Source organism: Scardinius erythrophthalmus (assembly GCF_964197995.2).
Source record: "Scardinius erythrophthalmus genome assembly, chromosome: 12".
NCBI lineage: Eukaryota > Metazoa > Chordata > Actinopteri > Cypriniformes > Leuciscidae > Scardinius > Scardinius erythrophthalmus.
In genome coordinates, this window is record NC_138232.1 from 43,592,935 (window position 1) to 43,615,346 (window position 22,412).

A 22,412-nucleotide genomic window follows, 5' to 3' on the forward strand; every position below is an offset into this window, starting at 1 on the left:
TCGCTACTGGTTATTCTGGGATTCTGGATGAGGGAGATTGGCCTGTTCTGTTATTGCTGGAGTTTCTGAAGCTCGTGTAAAGACTCCGCCCTCTTCTGAATAGAGGCAGAGCTAACGCTCATTTGCATTTAAAGGGACACACACAAAAATGGCGCATTTTTGCTCACACCCAAAAAGGGGCAAATTTGACAAGTTATAATAAATGATCTGTGGGTATTTTGAGCTGAAATTTCACAGACACATTCTGGGGACGCCCGAGATTTATCTGTGAAAAGGGGCATAATATGTCACCCTTTGAGGAATAACATGATTACTACAGGGGAACTTCAAAACTAACTAGATGAACTAGGGATATTGTAGGGTTTGTATTCAGACAGAAACAGAAAGCAGTCTGAGGTTCAGTGAGGGTGTGCTGGCTAGTGTTCTCTGAAAGCAGAAGTGGCTTCATGTGCAGAGGAACAATCATGAACTAAAGCGTCAGGAAGTGTGTGTGTGTGTGTGTGTTGTGAGAGCCATCAAGACGAACACGGGAAATAATGTGACCTCTATAAATCATTAGCTCAGGCCTGATGTGTGTCCTCACGGGTCAAAGTCTCTGCATCTGTGCAGCTTCGACTGGCTGGACGTGTTTAAGAGTATACGAGGAGATCTGAGGTTGATCAGACTGATGAGATCATGGAGAGCCCGAAGCAGATGATCCTCAGGGTCTCTCAGGAGCTGAGCTGTGGACCCACCTCACGCCGGCTGGCAGAACACCTGGACCGGCTCGACCCGCTCCGACACCTGAGACACGAGTTCCTCATTCCCAGAACATCAGACCTGCCCAAGGGTGAGTCAGACACTTCACAGATCACTCTTCTGATGGGTTTATGAGCGGTCACATGAGATATGACGCACAGATTATATCGTCATGATGGAGTATTACCTCAGATTTGTGTGAATCCCCTTGAATACAAACAAGTTAAGTTTGGTGTACTGTAGAAAGATTGTTCACAACACTACTTGTTCAATAACCTTTTTTGCATTTGCTAAATACTTCATTCATAAATGCAGATTTTTGAAGACCCCCTCCATCATTTCCTCATTTTATTAATGAACTCAAAGCTTTTGCTACTTCTCTTTGTACCCTTTCAAATGAGAAAGTTACTGCAGCAGTTTCTTCAAGAGCTATGTACCCTTGCTACCCCTTGCAATAACATACTTTAATTCAAATATTATTAGTATTTTTTATTATTTATTTTTCTCCTCCTTACCTTCATGATTGTATATTTGATTTGAGACTTTGCTTTTACTTATTGTAATTTTACCTTCTATGTCTGCCTTTTAAGAATTGTAAACTGTTAATATTGTTTGTACAATCCCTTTTTTTTATGTAAATCTCTCTCTCAAAAAAAAAAAAAAATTTTTTTTAAAGTATTTGCTCAGATTCATATACCATCTGGTTTTCTCGTCTGTTTTCAGCCGATCTGTCACTTGTGGACGGTTCTGAGGATTGTGTTTATTTTGCTGGGAATTCACTTGGTCTACAGCCGAAAAACACCAAAAAATATATTGATGAGGAGCTGGAGAAATGGGCCAAAATGTGAGTCGCCTGTCATGATTTATCAGCGGATAATAAAACAGTGAAAATGTTTCAGGGTTTAGAATGCCATTTCGGGGACTATTTTTAAAGGCATCATTTTTAAAGGCATAATTCATTTTTACAATAAATAATATGGTAATTTCAACATTTAATATAATATTTAATTTAAATATTACAATGTACTATTTATATGTATTATTTTAATATTGTTATATATATTTCATTATTTATTATTTATCTATTTTTATTAATATAATTTAATTATTTTTATTTTATATTTATTATTATTATTGTTATTTTTTAATTATAATTTTTTCTAGAAAATCATATCCATTGTTTTATTAACCATTTCCAAAATGGGTTATAAGGCCATTTATTTTTCAAAAATAATATTTTTCACACACAGGTCACAGGTTAACAGGTTCTTAATGAAGTTTTTTTTTCATTGATCTTTTTGCCACAGTAACAGATATCGCTACTACAGTAAAACTGTAGAAAATTAATTAAAACAAATCACAGAAATATTCTGAAATGTTCTTCCACGGTTTGAAGGAAATATCATAAATCCTAAGCACATGTTTTCAGAGGCGTCCATGGCCACACGCAGGGGTCGCGACCTTGGGCCTGGGCCGAAGACACCCTCGAGGGTTCGATGGCCAAGATTGTGGGTAATTTAAGAGTTTCTCAGTTACTTCAGTTTGTTGTTTTTGCTATAATGTGGGAAGTTCTGTCAAGGTAAACAGGGTAAAAAGTGCACTTTACCACCTCATTTAATCACTGGAGCTTCTGATTTAGTGAAACTATCTTTAAACAGGTGCTAAACCTGAGGAAGTGGCTCTGATGAACGGACTCACAGTCAATCTGCATCTTCTCATGGTAGAAAAACAAGAACATTTGCTAATATTTTTGTCTCTGTGTTGATTTTTTGAACAGTATTCTCCTCTTTTTATGATTCTCTCAGCTTTCCTTCTACAAACCGACACCAAAACGCCATAAAATTCTTCTGGAGGACAAGGCCTTTCCGTCAGATCATGTATGTTAGCCAACACTGCGTTTCTTTAACCTCAGAAATGACAAACTCACGTTCAGATCAAGAGTTCGAAGCATCGAGTGTGATAAGGCATCAATAACTTTATAAAAGCACTGTCTGTCTGTGTGTGTGTGTGTGTGTGTGTGTGTGTGTGTGTGTGTGTGTGTGTGTGTGTGAATCTTGCAGTACGCCATCGAGTCGCAGATCCAGCTGAGAGGAATGAATGTGGCGGACAGCATGCTGATCATCAAACCCAGACAGGTTTTTTTTTTTTTTTCTCCATTTACACATTCTTTTTTTTTTTTTTTTTTGCATAACAGAACAATAACAACATGCACTTACAGAGGATCGAAATGTATTCTATTATCTATTACACTCATAATAGCATAGTAGGAAACAGATAAAAAAAAAATAATAGAAATAAAAATAATTATACAGGGGCTAACTTACAAAAAATTCCAAAGAGAAAAGGATTAAAAAATTCTATACATCCGTTTTGCTTTTTTATTTCTTGCATGTTTTAAGGCCTGGATATAGTGACCTCACGGAGATCTGTGACATGTTGATTGGCTGTGACTGCTGTGATTGGCTGTGACGGGCTGTGACTGCTGTGATTGGCTGTTTCAGGGTGAGGACACCATCAGGACGGAGGACATCGTGTCACTCATCGAGTCGGAGGGCGAGTCCATCGCTCTGGTGATGCTCAGTGGAGTCCAGTATTACACCGGTCAGCTGTTCCAGATCGAGACCATCACCAGTGCTGGACACGCACAGGTCAAGCTCACACTCTGTGTTACACTGAAACCACACATTCACTCTCTTTACTGTAAGTGTTACACTGAAACCACACATTCACTCTCTTTACTGTAAGTGTTACACTGAAACCACACATTCACTCTCTTTACTGTAAGTGTTACACTGAAACCACACATTCACTCTCTTTACTGTAAGAGTTACACTGAACGACACATCCACTCTCTTTACTGTAAGTGTTACACTGAACGACACATCCACTCTCTTTACTGTAAGTGTTACACTGAACGACACATCCACTCTCTTTACTGTAAGTGTTACACTGAACGACACATCCACTCTCTTTACTGTAAGAGTTACACTGAACGACACATCCACTCTCGTTACTGTAAGTGTTACACTGAACGACACATTCACTCTCTTTACTGTAAGTGTTACACTGAACGACACATTCACTCTCTTTACTGTAAGTGTTACACTGAACGACACATCCACTCTCTTTACTGTAAGTGTTACACTGAACGACACATCCACTCTCTTTACTGTAAGTGTTACACTGAACGACACATCCACTCTCTTTACTGTAAGAGTTACACTGAACGACACATCCACTCTCGTTACTGTAAGTGTTACACTGAACGACACATTCACTCTCTTTACTGTAAGTGTTACACTGAACGACACATTCACTCTCTTTACTGTAAGTGTTACACTGAACGACACATCCACTCTCTTTACTGTAAGTGTTACACTGAACGACACATCCACTCTCTTTACTGTAAGAGTTACACTGAACGACACATCCACTCTCGTTACTGTAAGTGTTACACTGAACGACACATCCACTCTCTTTACTGTAAGAGTTACACTGAACGACACATCCACTCTCTTTACTGTAAGTGTTACACTGAACGACACATTCACTCTCTTTACTGTAAGTGTTACACTGAACGACACATCCACTCTCTTTACTGTAAGTGTTACACTGAACGACACATCCACTCTCTTTACTGTAAGAGTTACACTGAACGACACTTTCACTCTCTTTACTGTAAGAGTTACACTGAACGACACATTCACTCTCTTTACTGTAAGTGTTACACTGAACGACACATCCACTCTCTTTACTGTAAGTGTTACACTGAACGACACATCCACTCTCTTTACTGTAAGAGTTACACTGAACGACACATTCACTCTCTTTACTGTAAGAGTTACACTGAACGACACATTCACTCTCTTTACTGTAAGAGTTACACTGAACGACACATCCACTCTCTTTACTGTGTGTGTTACACTGAACGACACATTCACTCTCTTTACAGTAAGTGTTACACTGAACGACACATCCACTCTCTTTACTGTAAGTGTTACACTGAACGACACATTCACTCTCTTTACTGTAAGAGTTACACTGAACGACACATCCACTCTCTTTACTGTGTGTGTTACACTGAACGACACATCCACTCTCTTTACTGTAAGTGTTACACTGAACGACACATCCACTCTCTTTACTGTAAGTGTTACACTGAACGACACATCCACTCTCTTTACACTGAACGACACATCCACTCTCTTTACTGTAAGTGTTACACTGAACGACACATCCACTCTCTTTACTGTAAGAGTTACACTGAACGACACATCCACTCTCTTTACTGTAAGAGTTACACTGAACGACACATCCACTCTCTTTACTGTGTGTGTTACACTGAACGACACATTCACTCTCTTTACTGTAAGTGTTACACTAAACGACACATCCACTCTCTTTACTGTAAGTGTTACACTGAACGACACATTCACTCTCTTTACTGTAAGAGTTACACTGAACGACACATCCACTCTCTTTACTGTAAGAGTTACACTGAACGACACATCCACTCTCTTTACTGTGTGTGTTACACTGAACGACACATTCACTCTCTTTACTGTAAGTGTTACACTGAACGACACATCCACTCTCTTTACTGTAAGTGTTACACTGAACGACACATTCACTCTCTTTACTGTAAGTGTTACACTGAACGACACATCCACTCTCTTTACTGTAAGAGTTACACTGAACGACACATCCACTCTCTTTACTGTAAGAGTTACACTGAACGACACATCCACTCTCGTTACTGTAAGTGTTACACTGAACGACACATTCACTCTCTTTACTGTAAGTGTTACACTGAACGACACATCCACTCTCTTTACTGTAAGAGTTACACTGAACGACACATTCACTCTCTTTACTGTAAGAGTTACACTGAACGACACATTCACTCTCTTTACTGTAAGTGTTACACTGAACGACATATTCACTCTCTTTACTGTAAGAGTTACACTGAATGATACATTCACTCTCTTTACTGTAAGAGTTACACTGAACGACATATTCACTCTCTTTACTGTAAGAGTTACACTGAACGACACATCCACTCTCTTTACTGTAAGTGTTACACTGAACGACACATCCACTCTCTTTACTGTAAGTGTTACACTGAACGACACATCCACTCTCTTTACTGTAAGAGTTACACTGAACGAGACATTCACTCTCTTTACTGTAAGAGTTACACTGAACGACACATCCACTCTCTTTACTGTAAGAGTTACACTGAACGACACATCCACTCTCTTTACTGTAAGTGTTACACTGAACGACACATCCACTCTCTTTACTGTAAGAGTTACACTGAACGACACATTCACTCTCTTTACTGTAAGAGTTACACTGAACGACACATCCACTCTCTTTACTGTAAGAGTTACACTGAACGACACATCCACTCTCTTTACTGTAAGTGTTACACTGAACGACACATCCACTCTCTTTACTGTAAGTGTTACACTGAACGACACATTCACTCTCTTTAGTGTTACACTGAATGACACATTCACTCTCTTTACTGTAAGTGTTACACTGAACGACATATTCACTCTCTTTACTGTAAGAGTTACACTGAACGACACATCCACTCTCTTTACTGTAAGTGTTACACTGAACGACACATCCACTCTCTTTACTGTAAGAGTTACACTGAACGACACATCCACTCTCTTTACTGTAAGAGTTACACTGAACGACACATCCACTCTCTTTATTGTAAGTGTTACACTGAACGACACATCCACTCTCTTTACTGTAAGAGTTACACTGAACGACACATCCACTCTCTTTACTGTAAGAGTTACACTGAACGATACATTCACTCTCTTTACTGTAAGAGTTACACTGAACGACATATTCACTCTCTTTACTGTAAGAGTTACACTGAACGACACATCCACTCTCTTTACTGTAAGAGTTACACTGAACGACACATTCACTCTCTTTACTGTAAGTGTTACACTGAACGACATATTCACTCTCTTTACTGTAAGTGTTACACTGAACGACACATTCACTCTCTTTACTGTAAGTGTTACACTGAACGACACATTCACTCTCTTTACTGTAAGAGTTACACTGAACGACACATTCACTCTCTTTACTGTAAGAGTTACACTGAACGACACATTCACTCTCTTTACTGTAAGAGTTACACTGAACGACACATCCACTCTCTTTACTGTAAGTGTTACACTGAACGACACATTCACTCTCTTTACTGTAAGTGTTACACTGAACGACACATCCACTCTCTTTACTGTAAGAGTTACACTGAACGACACATTCACTCTCTTTACTGTAAGTGTTACACTGAACGACACATCCACTCTCTTTACTGTAAGAGTTACACTGAACGACACATCCACTCTCTTTACTGTAAGAGTTACACTGAACGACACATCCACTCTCTTTACTGTAAGTGTTACACTGAACGACACATCCACTCTCTTTACTGTAAGAGTTACACTGAACGACACATCCACTCTCTTTACTGTAAGAGTTACACTGAACGATACATTCACTCTCTTTACTGTAAGAGTTACACTGAACGACATATTCACTCTCTTTACTGTAAGAGTTACACTGAACGACACATCCACTCTCTTTACTGTAAGAGTTACACTGAACGACACATTCACTCTCTTTACTGTAAGTGTTACACTGAACGACATATTCACTCTCTTTACTGTAAGTGTTACACTGAACGACACATTCACTCTCTTTACTGTAAGTGTTACACTGAACGACACATCCACTCTCTTTACTGTAAGAGTTACACTGAACGACACATTCACTCTCTTTACTGTAAGAGTTACACTGAACGACACATTCACTCTCTTTACTGTAAGAGTTACACTGAACGACACATCCACTCTCTTTACTGTAAGTGTTACACTGAACGACACATCCACTCTCTTTACTGTAAGAGTTACACTGAACGACACATTCACTCTCTTTACTGTAAGTGTTACACTGAACGACACATCCACTCTCTTTACTGTAAGAGTTACACTGAACGACACATTCACTCTCTTTACTGTAAGAGTTACACTGAACGACACATTCACTCTCTTTACTGTAAGTGTTACACTGAACGACATATTCACTCTCTTTACTGTAAGTGTTACACTGAACGACACATTCACTCTCTTTACTGTAAGTGTTACACTGAACGACACATCCACTCTCTTTACTGTAAGAGTTACACTGAACGACACATTCACTCTCTTTACTGTAAGAGTTACACTGAACGACACATCCACTCTCTTTACTGTAAGAGTTACACTGAACGACACATCCACTCTCTTTACTGTAAGAGTTACACTGAACGACACATTCACTCTCTTTACTGTAAGTGTTACACTGAACGACACATCCACTCTCTTTACTGTAAGTGTTACACTGAACGACACATTCACTCTCTTTACTGTAAGTGTTACACTGAACGACACATCCACTCTCTTTACTGTAAGAGTTACACTGAACGATACATTCACTCTCTTTACTGTAAGTGTTACACTGAACGACACATTCACTCTCTTTACTGTAAGTGTTACACTGAACGACACATCCACTCTCTTTACTGTAAGTGTTACACTGAACGACACATTCACTCTCTTTACTGTAAGTGTTACACTGAACGACACATCCACTCTCTTTACTGTAAGAGTTACACTGAACGACACATTCACTCTCTTTACTGTAAGTGTTACACTGAACGACACATCCACTCTCTTTACTGTAAGTGTTACACTGAACGACACATCCACTCTCTTTACTGTAAGAGTTACACTGAACGATACATTCACTCTCTTTACTGTAAGAGTTACACTGAACGACACATTCACTCTCTTTACTGTAAGTGTTACACTGAACGACACATCCACTCTCTTTACTGTAAGTGTTACACTGAACGACACATTCACTCTCTTTACTGTAAGTGTTACACTGAACGACACATCCACTCTCTTTACTGTAAGAGTTACACTGAACGACACATTCACTCTCTTTACTGTAAGTGTTACACTGAACGACACATCCACTCTCTTTACTGTAAGTGTTACACTGAATGACACATTCACTCTCTTTACTGTAAGTGTTACACTGAACGACACATTCACTCTCTTTACTGTAAGAGTTACACTGAACGACACATCCACTCTCTTTACTGTAAGAGTTACACTGAACGACACATCCACTCTCTTTACTGTAAGAGTTACACTGAACGACACATTCACTCTCTTTACTGTAAGAGTTACACTGAACGACACATTCACTCTCTTTACTGTAAGTGTTACACTGAACGACATATTCACTCTCTTTACTGTAAGAGTTACACTGAATGATACATTCACTCTCTTTACTGTAAGAGTTACACTGAACGACATATTCACTCTCTTTACTGTAAGAGTTACACTGAATGATACATTCACTCTCTTTACTGTAAGAGTTACACTGAACGACACATCCACTCTCTTTACTGTAAGAGTTACACTGAACGACACATCCACTCTCTTTACTGTGTGTGTTACACTGAACGACACATTCACTCTCTTTACTGAAGGAGTTACACTTAACGACACATCCACTCTCTTTACTGTAAGAGTTACACTGAACGACATATTACATTAAATTATTATACACTAAATTAATAACTTTTTAAAACAAAAATGAACCGTCACTGAACTTGCTTAAAAGGGGGGTGAAATGCAATTTCATGCATACTCATTTTTTTTACACTGTTAAAGAGTTGGATTCCCATGCTAAACATGGACAAAGTTTCAAAAATTAAGTTGTAGGTTTGATGGAGTATTTCTATGCCAAAAATACTCCTTCCGGTTTGTCACAAGTTTCGGAAAGTTTTTTTTGAGTATGGGCATGTGTGACGTCAGATGGGGCGGAATTTCCTTATACGGGTCCTAAGGGCACTCTCCCGGAAGGGCGCGCGCGCACCCGTAGACCAGAGAGACGACGAGCGAGAGAGCGAAAGCAGTACGCCCATCAAAGCTCTGTGCTCGCTGCTAGTGCATTTCGACATGATTGTTTTATAAACAAGGCCCAGTTCGACGCCGGATTTGCAGATCGTCTAATGCTTAAGGATGGAACAGTCCCAACGATAAAGGTTAACGGTCGTGCGTTGGAACCGTGAGTAAAACTCATAGACCAACTGCTTCAAATGTCTGTGTGTTGTTAGCTATCGGCGCGTAAGCACAGCCCACACGGCACGCCTCCAGCCGCTCGGTTTTTTTCGGAAAGACTCGGAACAGCTTATCTTTCTTTTATAAATATAATAAAACTAAAGACTTTTTGGAGATATGAAGGATGCAATACTACTCTATAGGTACTCAAGATTAACATGAGATTGACTGAAACTGAGTGTTTCACCCCCCCTTTAAGCTGGACTGACGCTATTTTCTTCTAGAAACAAACTCTGTTGCATTATTTTCCTGTTATCTCTGTAAAGCTGCTTTGAAACACTCTGTGTTGTAAAAAAGCACTATACTTGACTTGACTGTGTGTGTGTGTGTGTGTGTGTGTGTGTTCAGGGCTGTTTGGTAGGGTTTGATTGTGCACACGCTGTAGGAAACGTAGAACTGCGTCTTCACGACTGGAATGTGGATTTTGCCTGTTGGTGCTCCTATAAGGTCAGTGTTGTTTTGTGCGAAATATCAATGCTTTGTGGATTGATTGTATTTGTGTTGAATGTTCGAAGCATCCCATGATGCATCAGAGTCAGTGGTGTGTGTGTGTGTGTGTGTGTGTGTGTGTGTTATTCAGTATGTGAACTCAGGGGCCGGTGGTCTGGCAGGAGCATTTATACATGAGAAACACGCTCACAGCATCAGACCTGCGTGAGTATTACACAGCGGCTCTATAACACACACTTACAGATGACATAAAGAGCATGAGACGCTAACAGTGTGTGTGTGTGTGTGTGTGTGTGTGTGTGTGTGTGTGTGTGTGTCTCAGACTGACAGGCTGGTGGGGACACGACCTGAAGACCAGATTCCTCATGAACAACGGTATGAGAATCACTTCTGAATCACAAAGATGATCATGTTGATTGTAAGTTTTGAGGGATTGTGGGAAATCAAGCTTGCTCTCTGCTGACACCCTGTGGACACACACACTGTTACACACTCTTACACACTGTTACTGTGTAGAGTAGCTGTACAGTAGGTGATGATAGATATATACACTATATACGTTTTGTTTGTTGACAAAAGTCAGTCCCAGCCTACCTGAAGTGTGAATATTTTTAATTTTATATGTACAGTCAAACCAGCATTTTCCCAGACTCCTTCAACATTTCTCACATTATCACAGTTTATTCGCTATAGTTTAGAAAATGGTAGTAAAATATGAGCAGAACTCAGAGTTATGAACTCAGCTGATATTTGACTGGTTTTGTCCGTCCTTCTGTTAGACTGTCTCACACATGAATTATGTTGAATATCTGTCAGCTGTTAAATTTAACTACACAATTAGATAATACCAGTTTAGCTCAACCAATCACCAAGCAATGCTTCATTGTGTTCAGTCTGTGTGTAAAAAGAGCATTAGCAATTAAAGAAAACACACTTCAGCAGAACATGATCAGCTCAAAGTGTCCCAATCATTATTGGGCCCAAAGTTTTACTGGTAGTCACTGAATGAAGAATATTTGGGTGTAATATGTCACAGTTTACTTTATTCTGCTCTCCTCACTTACAGAAATGAACTATAGTGTCCTGATCACACTAGTGAAACAATATCAAAAATGATATCTAGTGTCTGAATAATGTTTGATGTCTGTATATTTCTGAAGAGTGTGGATGAATGTTCCCACAGAAATGGAGCTTCAGCCTGGAGTTAATGGGTTTCGTCTCTCCAATCAGCCGATGTTACTGGTGTGTCCCTTACAGGCCAGTCTAGAGGTCAGACATTAATCTGGTTCTTTTCTTTTTTTCATTAGTAGAAGTTCTGACTGGCCGGTAACTTAAAAATGTAATAGCCAAATTGTCGGGTGGTTAATTTCAAACCCTGCTGACAACAATCATTAAAAACACACTGACATCCATCATGCAACGAGCTGGTATTACTGATATTACTTTTTTGTGAACATTTCTGTATGTGTGTTTTGTGTCAATTTATCAACAAAAAAAGTATGAACTCACAATATCCCACTGCAAGACTGAGATTAAGAGCTCTCACAGAAAACAGACACCATGCAATAAAACCATAAACTGACTAATCTGAAGAAAAGATCATGAAGCAGGACACACACATCCGTACAATCTTTTCCCACTCTTCCTGCTGAAAGTTCATGAAGAATTGCATTATAACACATATATTGCATCTCGTGCATCTATTGCTTTTTGATATAATTTTTTATATCTCAGTGTCACGGATCCTATTCAACAAATGGTCTTCCATGTTTTGCAACTTAGATTTGAAGATTTCTTTGTTCACCGTTTCCCTAAATCTGATCATAACTCATGATTGATGTATTTTGTATTCATTCTTTTGTAAATATGATGTCCAGATTTTTAATAAGACGACTATGAAGGATCTGAGGAGTAAGTCTGTGCTTCTGACGGGGTATCTGGAGTTTCTGATCACGCATTACTACACCAGAGACCAGTCTGACCCTGATGACATCATCACGACCTCTGACCCCGGTGAACCCTGCGTTGACATCATCACGCCCTCTGACCCCGAGCAGAGAGGCTGTCAGCTGTCACTGTCCTTCTCTCGACCAATCAGATCCGTGTATCAAGAGCTGGAGAAACGAGGAGTCGCTGTGTGTATCGCTTCATCACACACACACACACACACACACACACACACACACACACGCACACACACACACACACACAAACACACACACACACACACACACACACACACACACACAAACTAATATATTTTCTCATTAAAATACAATTATTACCTTTTTCATATAAAATAATGGCATTTTTTAATCATTAAAAATAAACAATTTTTTGAGTTTGACAAGAAACACACCAGAAAACACAGCAGCATAGTTCAAAACATAATAATTATTAATAATTTCTCAACATTGATTCTCAGTCTTTATTAATCTTTTTCGCATTGTTTCTCAATAGAATTCATAAAAGTATAGAATAGAATAGTAAGTTCTAATTGGGGCTCATTGTAACGCAGTGTGACAACATGCCCCGCGTGCGCAACTGGGGTTTAAACCCGGCTTAGTGTCTTCTGCTGGTTAGCGAAGCATTAAAGAACTATATCAACTGTTAAATAACAGATATAAGATTAATATAATAACAGATTTATCTCATTTTAAATAAACACAAAAAACCAGAGCAAAAAAAAAAAAAAACACAAGAGAGAAATTTACTTTTGCTATGGTTTAATAAATGTTCAGTCATATATTCCAAAGATTTATGAATTTTGGTGCAATTTATTCTCTATATAGTGTAGATATGGCAAGTGGCAACTAGTAAATACACTAAGATTCGCCATGCTGGCATGTGTGGAAGTATTTAAAACAAGTGTGTGACAACTAGCCCCGCCCCGCGTTAGTGTGTGTGCCCCGCTCACCCCTACACACAGTGTATTCTGAGGGTGTAAGTGTGTGTTGTAAGTGTGTGTCTGCTGTTTTTCAGTGTGATATGCGAGAGCCTAACGTGCTGCGAGTGGCTCCGGTGCCGCTGTATAACTCCTTCACTGATGTTCATCGCTTCATCAGCGTTCTGGGATCAGCGCTGAGATCCAGCCGAGAATAACACTGGTGACTGAGTGCTTTTATTGGCTGCTGTTACTCTGTGAAACATCACGAGAGAGAGTCCATTATGTGAATGTTTGCATGGCCAATAAACATTTTTCTTCACGTCTGCCTCTGTTCTGATGGATTTCAAGGGATTTTGTGCTAAAAAATCTCATGTAGAGTCCAGCTAACAGAGAACGTTCCGGCAAGGTTATGAACATTCTTCCAGTAATGCTAATAAAACTTTATTCAGTTATCTAGTCTTTAATAATGTCCTCAAAATGTTAGCAAAAAAACTTTTATGCATCGTTCATGTAATGTTTCAGTTGGATGTTCGTCTAACGCAGGGGTCCCCAAACTAAGGCCCGTGGGCCGACTCAGGCCCGCCTCCCCTTTGACTGGCCCCCCAGCCCCTCTGCCCCCCACTACTTGAACCGGCCCTATGAGGCAATCACCAAAAGTCGTCATGGACGGTACGTCATGGTACGGGCGTCACAGTTTGGTGCATACATTTACACGGAGAATACACGGTATTAAAATAAATAAAACTTGCGTGCAATTTAATGTAATGCGGAACTACTGTTAGATACGCGGATTCTTAGGGACACCTAATCTGTAGCTCCGCTTTAGCTCTGAAGCTCTGAAGCAGGCTGCGGTGTAAAGATTGCAATGCTGGAATATGTCGAGAGAGAGGTGTGGGCGCGATCGAAAAGTCGTAAAGTGTTTACTTATATTTGTGTGTGTGTGTGTGTGTGTGTGTGTGTGTGTGGCGCGGCCGCGATCGAACAGTGGAAACATAAAAACATGCTCCGTCATTTAGTTTATGCAGGACATCATTCAAACTGCAAAGTGTTTAAGTTACTGTTATTTACATTTTTAAGGAAAACAAATATATTAATCTGAAATGTAGCACATTAATTTTCAATTAATTCAGGTACAATTACCAAACATATCAAGGTATTTTTATTAATTGAATTAATGAACTAATTATATAAAACTATTGTCAGTGCACTACAAATAAACTGGTTCTATGCCTTTACTTTATTAATAAAACTTATTTAAAAAAAAAATACAAGGCTTAAGACATTTATTTTTCTTTTGGTGGTCCAGCCTGAGACATGCACAAGCCTTCTGCATTTTTGTTTTGCTTTTCCCTTCATTGTACCCAACCGTGATGTCTGAACCGAGGTATGAACCAAACCGTGACTTCTGTGTACCGTTCCACCCCTAAAAGAGAGTGCAGAGTTTTCAAAGAACAGTGGACCAACGATTATTGGTGAAGAATAACTTTAAATAAAACAAAGTGTGAAGACTCGATTACAACTTTTGCAAACCACTAGTAAAGATAAACAAATATGTGCCAGGAATCAAGTGTTGATAGTAGTGTGGATATAGTAGTGGGGATGGCTGTGCTAGGCTAGTAATCTCTACTACACAATGAGGCCTGCTGGTGGTCATTTTGGTCTGGGTCATACAATTCTATGTTATATAGCTGACCCGGCCCCGGCCCCCCATCACAGTCAGGAACGATAATGTGGCCCCCAGAAAAAAAAGTTTGGTGACCACTGGTCTAAACTATTTTTAATGTTTCTAATTGTTTTAGAACGTTCAGAGGACAAACGTTTAGAAAACATTCAAAAGTAACGTTCAGAGAACATTCAAAAGTAACGTTCAGAGAACATTCAAAAGTAACGTTCAGAGAACATTCAAAAGTAACGTTCAGAGAACATTCTAAAGTAACGTTCAGAGAACATTCAAAAGTAACGTTCAGAGAACATTCAAAAGTAACGTTCAGAAAACATTCAAAAGTAACGTTCAGAGGACATTCAAAAGTAACGTTCAGAGGACATTCAAAAGTAACAATCAGAGAACATTCAAAAGTAACGATCAGAGAACATTCAAAAGTAACGTTCAGAGAACATTCAAAAGTAACGATCAGAGAACATTCAAAAGTAGCGTTCAGAGAACATTCTAAAGTAACGTTCAGAGAACATTCAAAAGTAACGTTCAGAGAACATTCAAAAGTAACGTTCAGAGAACATTCAAAAGTAACGATCAGAGAACATTCAAAAGTAACGTTCAGAGAACATTCAAAAGTAACGATCAGAGAACATTCAAAAGTAACGTTCAGAGAACATTCAAAAGTAACGATCAGAGAACATTCAAAAGTAACGATCAGAACATTCTAAAGTAACGTTCAGAGAACATTCAAAGTAACGTTCAGAGAACATTCTAAAGTAACGTTCAGAGAACATTCAAAAGTAACGTTCAGAGAACATTCAAAAGTAACGTTCAGAAAACATTCAAAAGTAACGTTCAGAGGACATTCAAAAGTAACGTTCAGAGAACATTCAAAAGTAACGTTCAGAGAACATTCAAAAGTAACGATCAGAGAACATTCAAAAGTAACGTTCAGAGAACATTCTAAAGTAACGTTCAGAGAACATTCAAAAGTAGCGTTCAGAGAACATTCTAAAGTAACGTTCAGAGAACATTTAAAAGTAACGTTCAAAGGACATTCAAAAGTAACGTTCAGAGGACATTCAAAAGTAACGATCAGAGAACATTCTAAAGTAACGTTCAGAGAACATTCTAAAGTAACGTTCAGAGAACATTCAAAAGTAGCGTTCAGAGAACATTCAAAAGTAGCGTTCAGAGAACATTCTAAAGTAACGTTCAGAGAACATTCTAAAGTAACGTTCAGAGAACATTCTAAAGTAACGTTCAGAGAACATTCTAAAGTAACGTTCAGAGAACATTCAAAAGTAACGATCAGAGAACATTCTAAAGTAACGTTCAGAGAACATTCTAAAGTAACGTTCAGAGAACATTCTAAAGTAGCGTTCAGAGAACATTCTAAAGTAAAATTCAGAGAACATTTAAAAGTAACGTTCAAAGGACATTCAAAAGTAACGTTCAGAGGACATTCAAAAGTAACGTTCAGAGGACATTCAAAAGTAACGTTCAGAGAACATTCTAAAGTAACGTTTAGAAAACATTTAAAAGTAACGTTCAGAGAACATTCTAAAGTAACGTTCAGAGAACATTCAAAAGTAACGTTCAAAGGACATTCAAAAGTAACGTTCAGAGAACATTCAAAAGTAACGTTCAGAGAACATTCTAAAGTAACATTCAGAGGACATTCAAAAGTAACGTTCAGAGAACATTCTAAAGTAACGTTTAGAAAACATTTAAAAGTAACGTTCAGAGAACATTCTAAAGTAACGTTCAGAGAACATTCAAAAGTAACGTTCAAAGGACATTCAAAAGTAACGTTCAAAGGACATTCAAAAGTAACGTTCAGAGAACATTCTAAAGTAACGTTTAGAAAACATTTAAAAGTAACGTTCAGAGAACATTCTAAAGTAACGTTCAGAGAACATTCAAAAGTAACGTTCAAAGGACATTCAAAAGTAACGTTCAGAGAACATTCAAAAGTAACGTTCAGAGAACATTCAAAAGAAATCTCACTATAGAGTTTGTGTAGACTATGTAAAACTTAATATGCTGAAATTAGTCTTCACTCATCATAAACAAAATTTTAGAGGTTTATTTTTTTTACCAATGTTACAATTTTATCCAATAATTATTTTCACTTTATGGCCGACAACTATAACCAGCCAATTAAATTTCGATACTATTTTGTCTAAATAAATAATTTAAGAGAAAGCAAGCTGAAACCTAAAAATCAAAGTCAATTTAAGCATCTCAATATTAATGTGCAGTATAATAAATGGAGATTAATTGTGAGATTTGCTGAAGTGTTAAATGTTAAATTATTAGTGTTTTTAAAGGTTAACTTTAAGGGATTGCTCAATGACAACATATATCAACCTATATCTCGTAACTCAGTCCAAGAGCAGTTTAGTGCAGTAAACTATGAAACTAACTCTTAAACAAGCATCATTTGTACTTTGCTCTGAAGTGAGTTATTCATTAGTGAATCGTAAAACGACCCCCTGATGGGAAAATGTGTCCTGTTTGTTGAGGGACGTTTGTCCTTCAGAAGCTTCATTAAACCAAGAGTCTCTTCAGATGATCTGAACGCTTTATTTGACTCTGAGTCTCTTCTCACACTCTGAATGAGTCCTGATGAACTTTAATTCCAGCTGCTCTGTTCTTCTCAGCCGATTCTGAGAGAAACTCCAGGATGTTTTCTGTTATGCAATGCTAGTACTTGTTTTGCATATCATTTAGAAGATAATTTACCATGTCTTACACACATCTATCTCTGCAAATGTTTGCTGAACAGGTTTTATTGTCTTGTAATGTGACTCATTGATGCCTTTTATTTGCTAACCATGTGTGTCTCCCTGGGAGTTCATTCGCATCCGCATTTAAACCTGAACTTTAGCAGCACGAGTTCTGACATGAGCCCGGCTAACAAAAATATGTTCAATTAAGTTATGAAAACAGTATTTCTGAATGTTCAAAACACTCAGCTTTTTAAATGTTTTAAAAAAAAGAAATTCCCCCCAGGTTATGTGAACAGAAAGGGAACATTCCATTGTTTCATTCTTCAAACATTATGGATGTTACTTTTGAATGTTCTCTGAATGTTCTTAAACTAATAACATTTAAAAAACGTTAGACGAACATCCAACTGAAACATTTCAGAAAAAACACTCCATGAACGATGTATAAATGTTTTAACATTCCTCACTTTAATTTAGTCTAACTTGATGTACTACAAAAGCTAAAACTGAAATAAGAAAGATTATATAAATATATTTGAACATTTTTTTAAATTATAAAAATTACAAAAATACACAAAACTACAACTTTACAAAATTACAAACAAAATTAATACAAAAACAGAAACTATAACAATAAAATAAAATTAATACAAAAACAGAAACTATAACAATAAAATAAAAGTGATGTCCAGAGAGGATGTTTTTTTTTTCTTCAAATTAATAAAATGAGGAAAGGATGGAGGGGTTTTCAAAAAAATCTGCATTTATGAATGAAGAATTTAGCGAATTCAAAATTTTAATTTCCATTAAAATATGAGGAAAATATTTTTTATTTAATATGATGGAAGAACTACAGCTACAGGTTTTTATTTTACTGTGTAAAAAAATGCATTCAAAACAAAAAGCTGACAGGAATTAGCACACATTTACTACAACATAATCAGTTATTTCATTGGTTCTCGTTTTTGCATGTTCATAATTTCTAGACAAAAAAATAAAAAAAAATCAACTCCAAACATAACTATGCAATATAACTATAGTTTCAACCCAACTTTGGGTCAAATATGGACAAACCCAGCCATTGGCTTAAATCACACCTGCTAGCGCACTTAAATGTTTACGTACTAGGTCAGCAGGCGGTAGAGTACACCATTATGTGGCTGTTCGAACACATTCAACCACATGAGCATCTACTCTATGAAAGCAATCTGGTCGAATGTGTTGGACTACAGCCAAAAATAGACAAGCTAAAAAAAAAAAAGCCCCTTTTTACACCATTTACCACAGTCCACCTGTGATCCGATTTACAAAAATGCTTTAGTACCAGGTGTAAACAAGGCCTTGGACAGCTACCTAGTTGGGATTCAACAGTTAAGGAATTAATGCTTAAATGAAAGGGTCTACATTACTGGGACTGCCTGAAAAAAAAAAACCTGCACTCATCCCAAGATATGATTCTATCCTTGCGTGAAAAAGCATTACGAAAAGCCAACGAGTGACCTCAGGAATTTGGGCATCATTATATGCAGTTATGCTAGTCCAGCCAGTCGTATGTAAAGCTTCAAACAGACAAATGCTAAAACCTTGATGTGTGAAATGTATGAACAGGGGCCCCAGTTAACGACTAGAACTTGGCAAATAGTAAAGTTAGATGGCTTGCGTAGAAACTTGGCTTGTTTAGTTCAAGTCAAGAATCTCAATGCACAAAAGAAAAAGGTTTAGTAGTGCAGAAGTCAAACTGAGAACAGTCATGAAACATCCAACTCCAGACAGAAATGAATACCAAAGAGAAACATGTTGAGTTTCATGAAGTTTATTAAAACACTAAAGTTCACTTGACCAGGTTAACTTGTCCACTAGACACCACAGTTTGGCCACTAGAGATGGTCTTGACGTGCGTGTCTCTTCCTGTAAAAAGTGGTAGAAGCATGAGGGGCATTTAAATAAATTCTCAGTTCCTGAAGTCAACCTACAGCAAGCACTCACTTTTCCTCAAGCAACTTTGCTCACAGGAGCCAGAGGAGGGATGGCACACCGCTGTACTACAGTGGATGAAGATCTAACAGAGGGGGAAAGGGTTTAGCTGTAGAAATCACTGTAAAACACTAATATTAAGGGTTGAGGTAAGGCTGCAGAGCATACGGTTTCCTGCAGAGGAGCCAGTGATGCTGGATCTACAAATGTGAACATCTTCACAACAAAGCGCTTGTAGTGGGTCGGGAACTGAAGACCAGAGGATCCAGCCACTGGAACCAATGTGGTCAGGTAGCGATCATCCTGGTAAGGGCATCTGAAAGGCAAAGAGGCAGTCAGAAATGCCTTACACCACACTAGATGGGTAAAGACTGGCCATACTCACCCATCAACCAGAAGATCCCATTGGGGTAGACTGAGTGGACTGGGGGTTGATGTCGCCCAGCAATGTCCCAGCATCAGGACAATGTTGGGGTCTGTCCTCTCCAAAATGTGCACCTCAACATACACAGGCTCCCGCAGGACTTTTGTAACTGGATAATCGGCATCACTGTAGTAGGACGTGTACGCCTCGTCCCCTGTGGAAGAATGCAGCGTTTAACTAGAAACTGGAGCTTTAGAAAGGCTTTAGGCATACTTGGGACCAACACTTACCTTCTGCACAGCCTTTGGTGACACATTGACCATTTGCCAGTCTAAGCTCCACCCTGAGGGGTCCAGGAGCAGCTACTGGTGGAGGTGGAGGAACGGTGTTGACCTCCACAACCAGAGCTTCCACAGAGGTACCGGAGTACCTACACTGGAAGAGAAGCCTGGACGACAAACAGTGAGCTTGTAGCATTTGTCAAGGATTCACATTTATGATAAAGCATACATCACTTACTCAAAATGGCTGTCCCTTGTAATGGAACCAAGTGGTCCGATACCCACTTCATATGAGGAGGTCATTCTGTTTTCATACACCACATACCCACTGTCCTCCTGCAAATAGTAACATTGTTAGCATCAAATCCATTCTAAGACATGCAGAACAAAACCACAAGCAGCTACTCACCATCATGCTTGTGCCACATGCAGTGACAGGGAACTGGTATATAGCAAAGAAAGGTGTGGATCCCACAGGACTGCAAGCTGGATCACTTCCACCCAGGAGACGGACTGAATCCAGGCTCAATCGAGGCAGAGTAACATCTCTAGCCACCACTACCACAAACTGACCATCTCTTATACACTGGACAGTCACTGGAACGAGTTACAAGAGCAGGTTATTGCTGAGGATCAGCTTAACATGAATGCCTCTACACTGACTCCACACTCTTACCTGCCTTCCCATAGTAACACTGCTGTCCATCAAAGCAGCAGTTGATAGCAGCACACTCAGCACCACTGATACCAGGTGGTCCACATTGAATCTGCTCATAATCAGCTACAGTACATTTGTCAAGGGGCTCTGTCTGTGCCACTGGCTGCTTAGGCAGAAACTGCTGAGGAAACTGTTGACTAGCTTGCTGTTGACCTGACTGAGGAAACTGTTGACTAGCTTGCTGTTGACCTGACTGAAGAAACTGTTGACTAGCTTGCTGTTGACCTGACTGAGGAAACTGTTGACTAGCTTGCTGTTGACCTGACTGAGGAAACTGTTGACTAGCTTGCTGTTGACCTGACTGAAGAAACCGTTGACTAGCTTGCTGTTGACCTGACTGAGGAAACCATTGACTAGCTTGCTGTTGACCTGACTGAGGAAACTGTTGACTAGCTTGCTGTTGACCTGACTGAGGAAACTGTTGACTAGCTTGCTGTTGACCTGACTGAAGAAACTGTTGACTAGCTTGCTGTTGACCTGACTGAGGAAACCATTGACTAGCTTGCTGTTGACCTGACTGAGGAAACGGTTGACTAGCTTGCTGTTGAACCTGCTGAGGAAACCATTGACTAGCTTGCTGTTGACCTGACTGAGGAAACTGTTGACTAGCTTGCTGTTGACCTGACTGAGGAAACTGTTGACTAGCTTGCTGTTGACCTGACTGAGGAAACTGTTGACTAGCTTGCTGTTGACCTGACTGAGGAAACCATTGACTAGCTTGCTGTTGACCTGACTGAGGAAACGGTTGACTAGCTTGCTGTTGAACCTGCTGAGGAAACCATTGACTAGCTTGCTGTTGACCTGACTGAGGAAACCGTTGACTAGCTTGCTGTTGACCTGACTGAGGAAACTGTTGACTAGCTTGCTGTTGAAATGGCTGTTGAAACCGCTGGTCAGTTTGCTGGAACATCAGAGCTTGAGGATTCTGGGGCAGACCACTCCACTTCGGAACAGCATCACTGAGAGCACAGAGCCAAACACAAAGTGCCAGAGACTGAGCTGCACACCAACTTCCTGCCATTGTTCAACAGCTAGTCACACTGCTGAGGTGCTGCCCTTTGGTCTTTTTGTACTCTACTGACTTTGGCTAATTAATGATAATCCCTCCCTCTTCATTAACAGTCATGATTCTCCAGACTTGGACGAGTGGGAGTTTATGCAACTAGGTGATTCTATTGTTTCTTAAGTAAATTTTCCCCTTTTGAACATACATAAAACCACATTGAGCTGAATTCAGAATAGTATGCTAGTACTATTTCTGCCATTCTGAATTCAGCCTTTTTTATATTAGATGTTTTAGCTATTCTGGATTGTTTTTTTTTCTTTGAAGCACATCATAGTTTTCTTATGGCAACAGGCCTGTATAGTTAAGAAAGTTTAAAGGGATACTTCACCT

At 39.0% G+C, this 22,412-nt stretch overlaps 2 protein-coding genes across 3 annotated transcripts; one reads left to right on the forward strand and one right to left on the reverse strand.

Moving 5' to 3' along the window:
• Positions 1–428: 428 nt before the first annotated feature.
• On the forward strand, positions 429–13,605 carry kynu (kynureninase). Its single transcript, XM_081380358.1, has 13 exons — positions 429–829; positions 1,462–1,582; positions 2,168–2,250; positions 2,397–2,458; positions 2,544–2,615; positions 2,799–2,873; positions 3,240–3,386; positions 10,299–10,397; positions 10,531–10,604; positions 10,723–10,775; positions 11,584–11,669; positions 12,278–12,535; positions 13,383–13,605. Exons 1-13 carry the CDS (start codon positions 676–678, stop codon positions 13,500–13,502), a joined length of 1,404 nt encoding a protein of 467 aa, XP_081236484.1. The 5' UTR covers positions 429–675; the 3' UTR covers positions 13,503–13,605.
• A 5,833-nt stretch (positions 13,606–19,438) lies between these two features.
• On the reverse strand, positions 19,439–22,101 carry LOC308699735 (zona pellucida sperm-binding protein 4-like). 2 transcript variants are annotated; one of them, XM_081380670.1, is made up of 9 exons: positions 21,567–22,058; positions 20,975–21,313; positions 20,708–20,895; positions 20,537–20,634; positions 20,308–20,465; positions 20,039–20,231; positions 19,822–19,969; positions 19,666–19,738; positions 19,457–19,587 (listed from the first exon to the last, which is right to left on the reverse strand). In XM_081380670.1, exons 1-9 carry the CDS (start codon positions 21,580–21,582, stop codon positions 19,511–19,513), a joined length of 1,290 nt encoding a protein of 429 aa, XP_081236796.1. In that variant the 5' UTR covers positions 21,583–22,058; the 3' UTR covers positions 19,457–19,510. The 2 variants fall into 2 exon arrangements, with proteins under 2 accessions (XP_081236795.1, XP_081236796.1); XM_081380669.1 differs by having other exon boundaries at positions 19,439–19,587; positions 20,975–22,101.
• Between the last annotated feature and the right edge of the window lie 311 nt (positions 22,102–22,412).

What these genes read in the sequence shown, in the direction of transcription:
- kynu (XM_081380358.1), top strand. Translation starts at nt 676, where the DNA reads ATGGAGAGCCCGAAGCAGATGATCCTCAGGGTCTCTCAGGAGCTGAGC. An exon ending in AGGCCTTTCCGTCAGATCAT is followed by an intron (nt 2,616 to 2,798) that starts GTATGTTAGCCA and finishes TGAATCTTGCAG; the next exon opens with TACGCCATCGAGTCGCAGAT. An exon ending in TGGAGAAACGAGGAGTCGCT is followed by an intron (nt 12,536 to 13,382) that starts GTGTGTATCGCT and finishes GCTGTTTTTCAG; the next exon opens with TGTGATATGCGAGAGCCTAA.
- LOC308699735 (XM_081380669.1), bottom strand. Translation starts at nt 22,037, where the DNA reads ATGGCAGGAAGTTGGTGTGCAGCTCAGTCTCTGGCACTTTGTGTTTGG. An exon ending in CACCAAAGGCTGTGCAGAAG is followed by an intron (nt 20,232 to 20,307) that starts GTAAGTGTTGGT and finishes ATTCTTCCACAG; the next exon opens with GGGACGAGGCGTACACGTCC. An exon ending in GCAAAGTTGCTTGAGGAAAA is followed by an intron (nt 19,588 to 19,665) that starts GTGAGTGCTTGC and finishes CACTTTTTACAG; the next exon opens with GAAGAGACACGCACGTCAAG.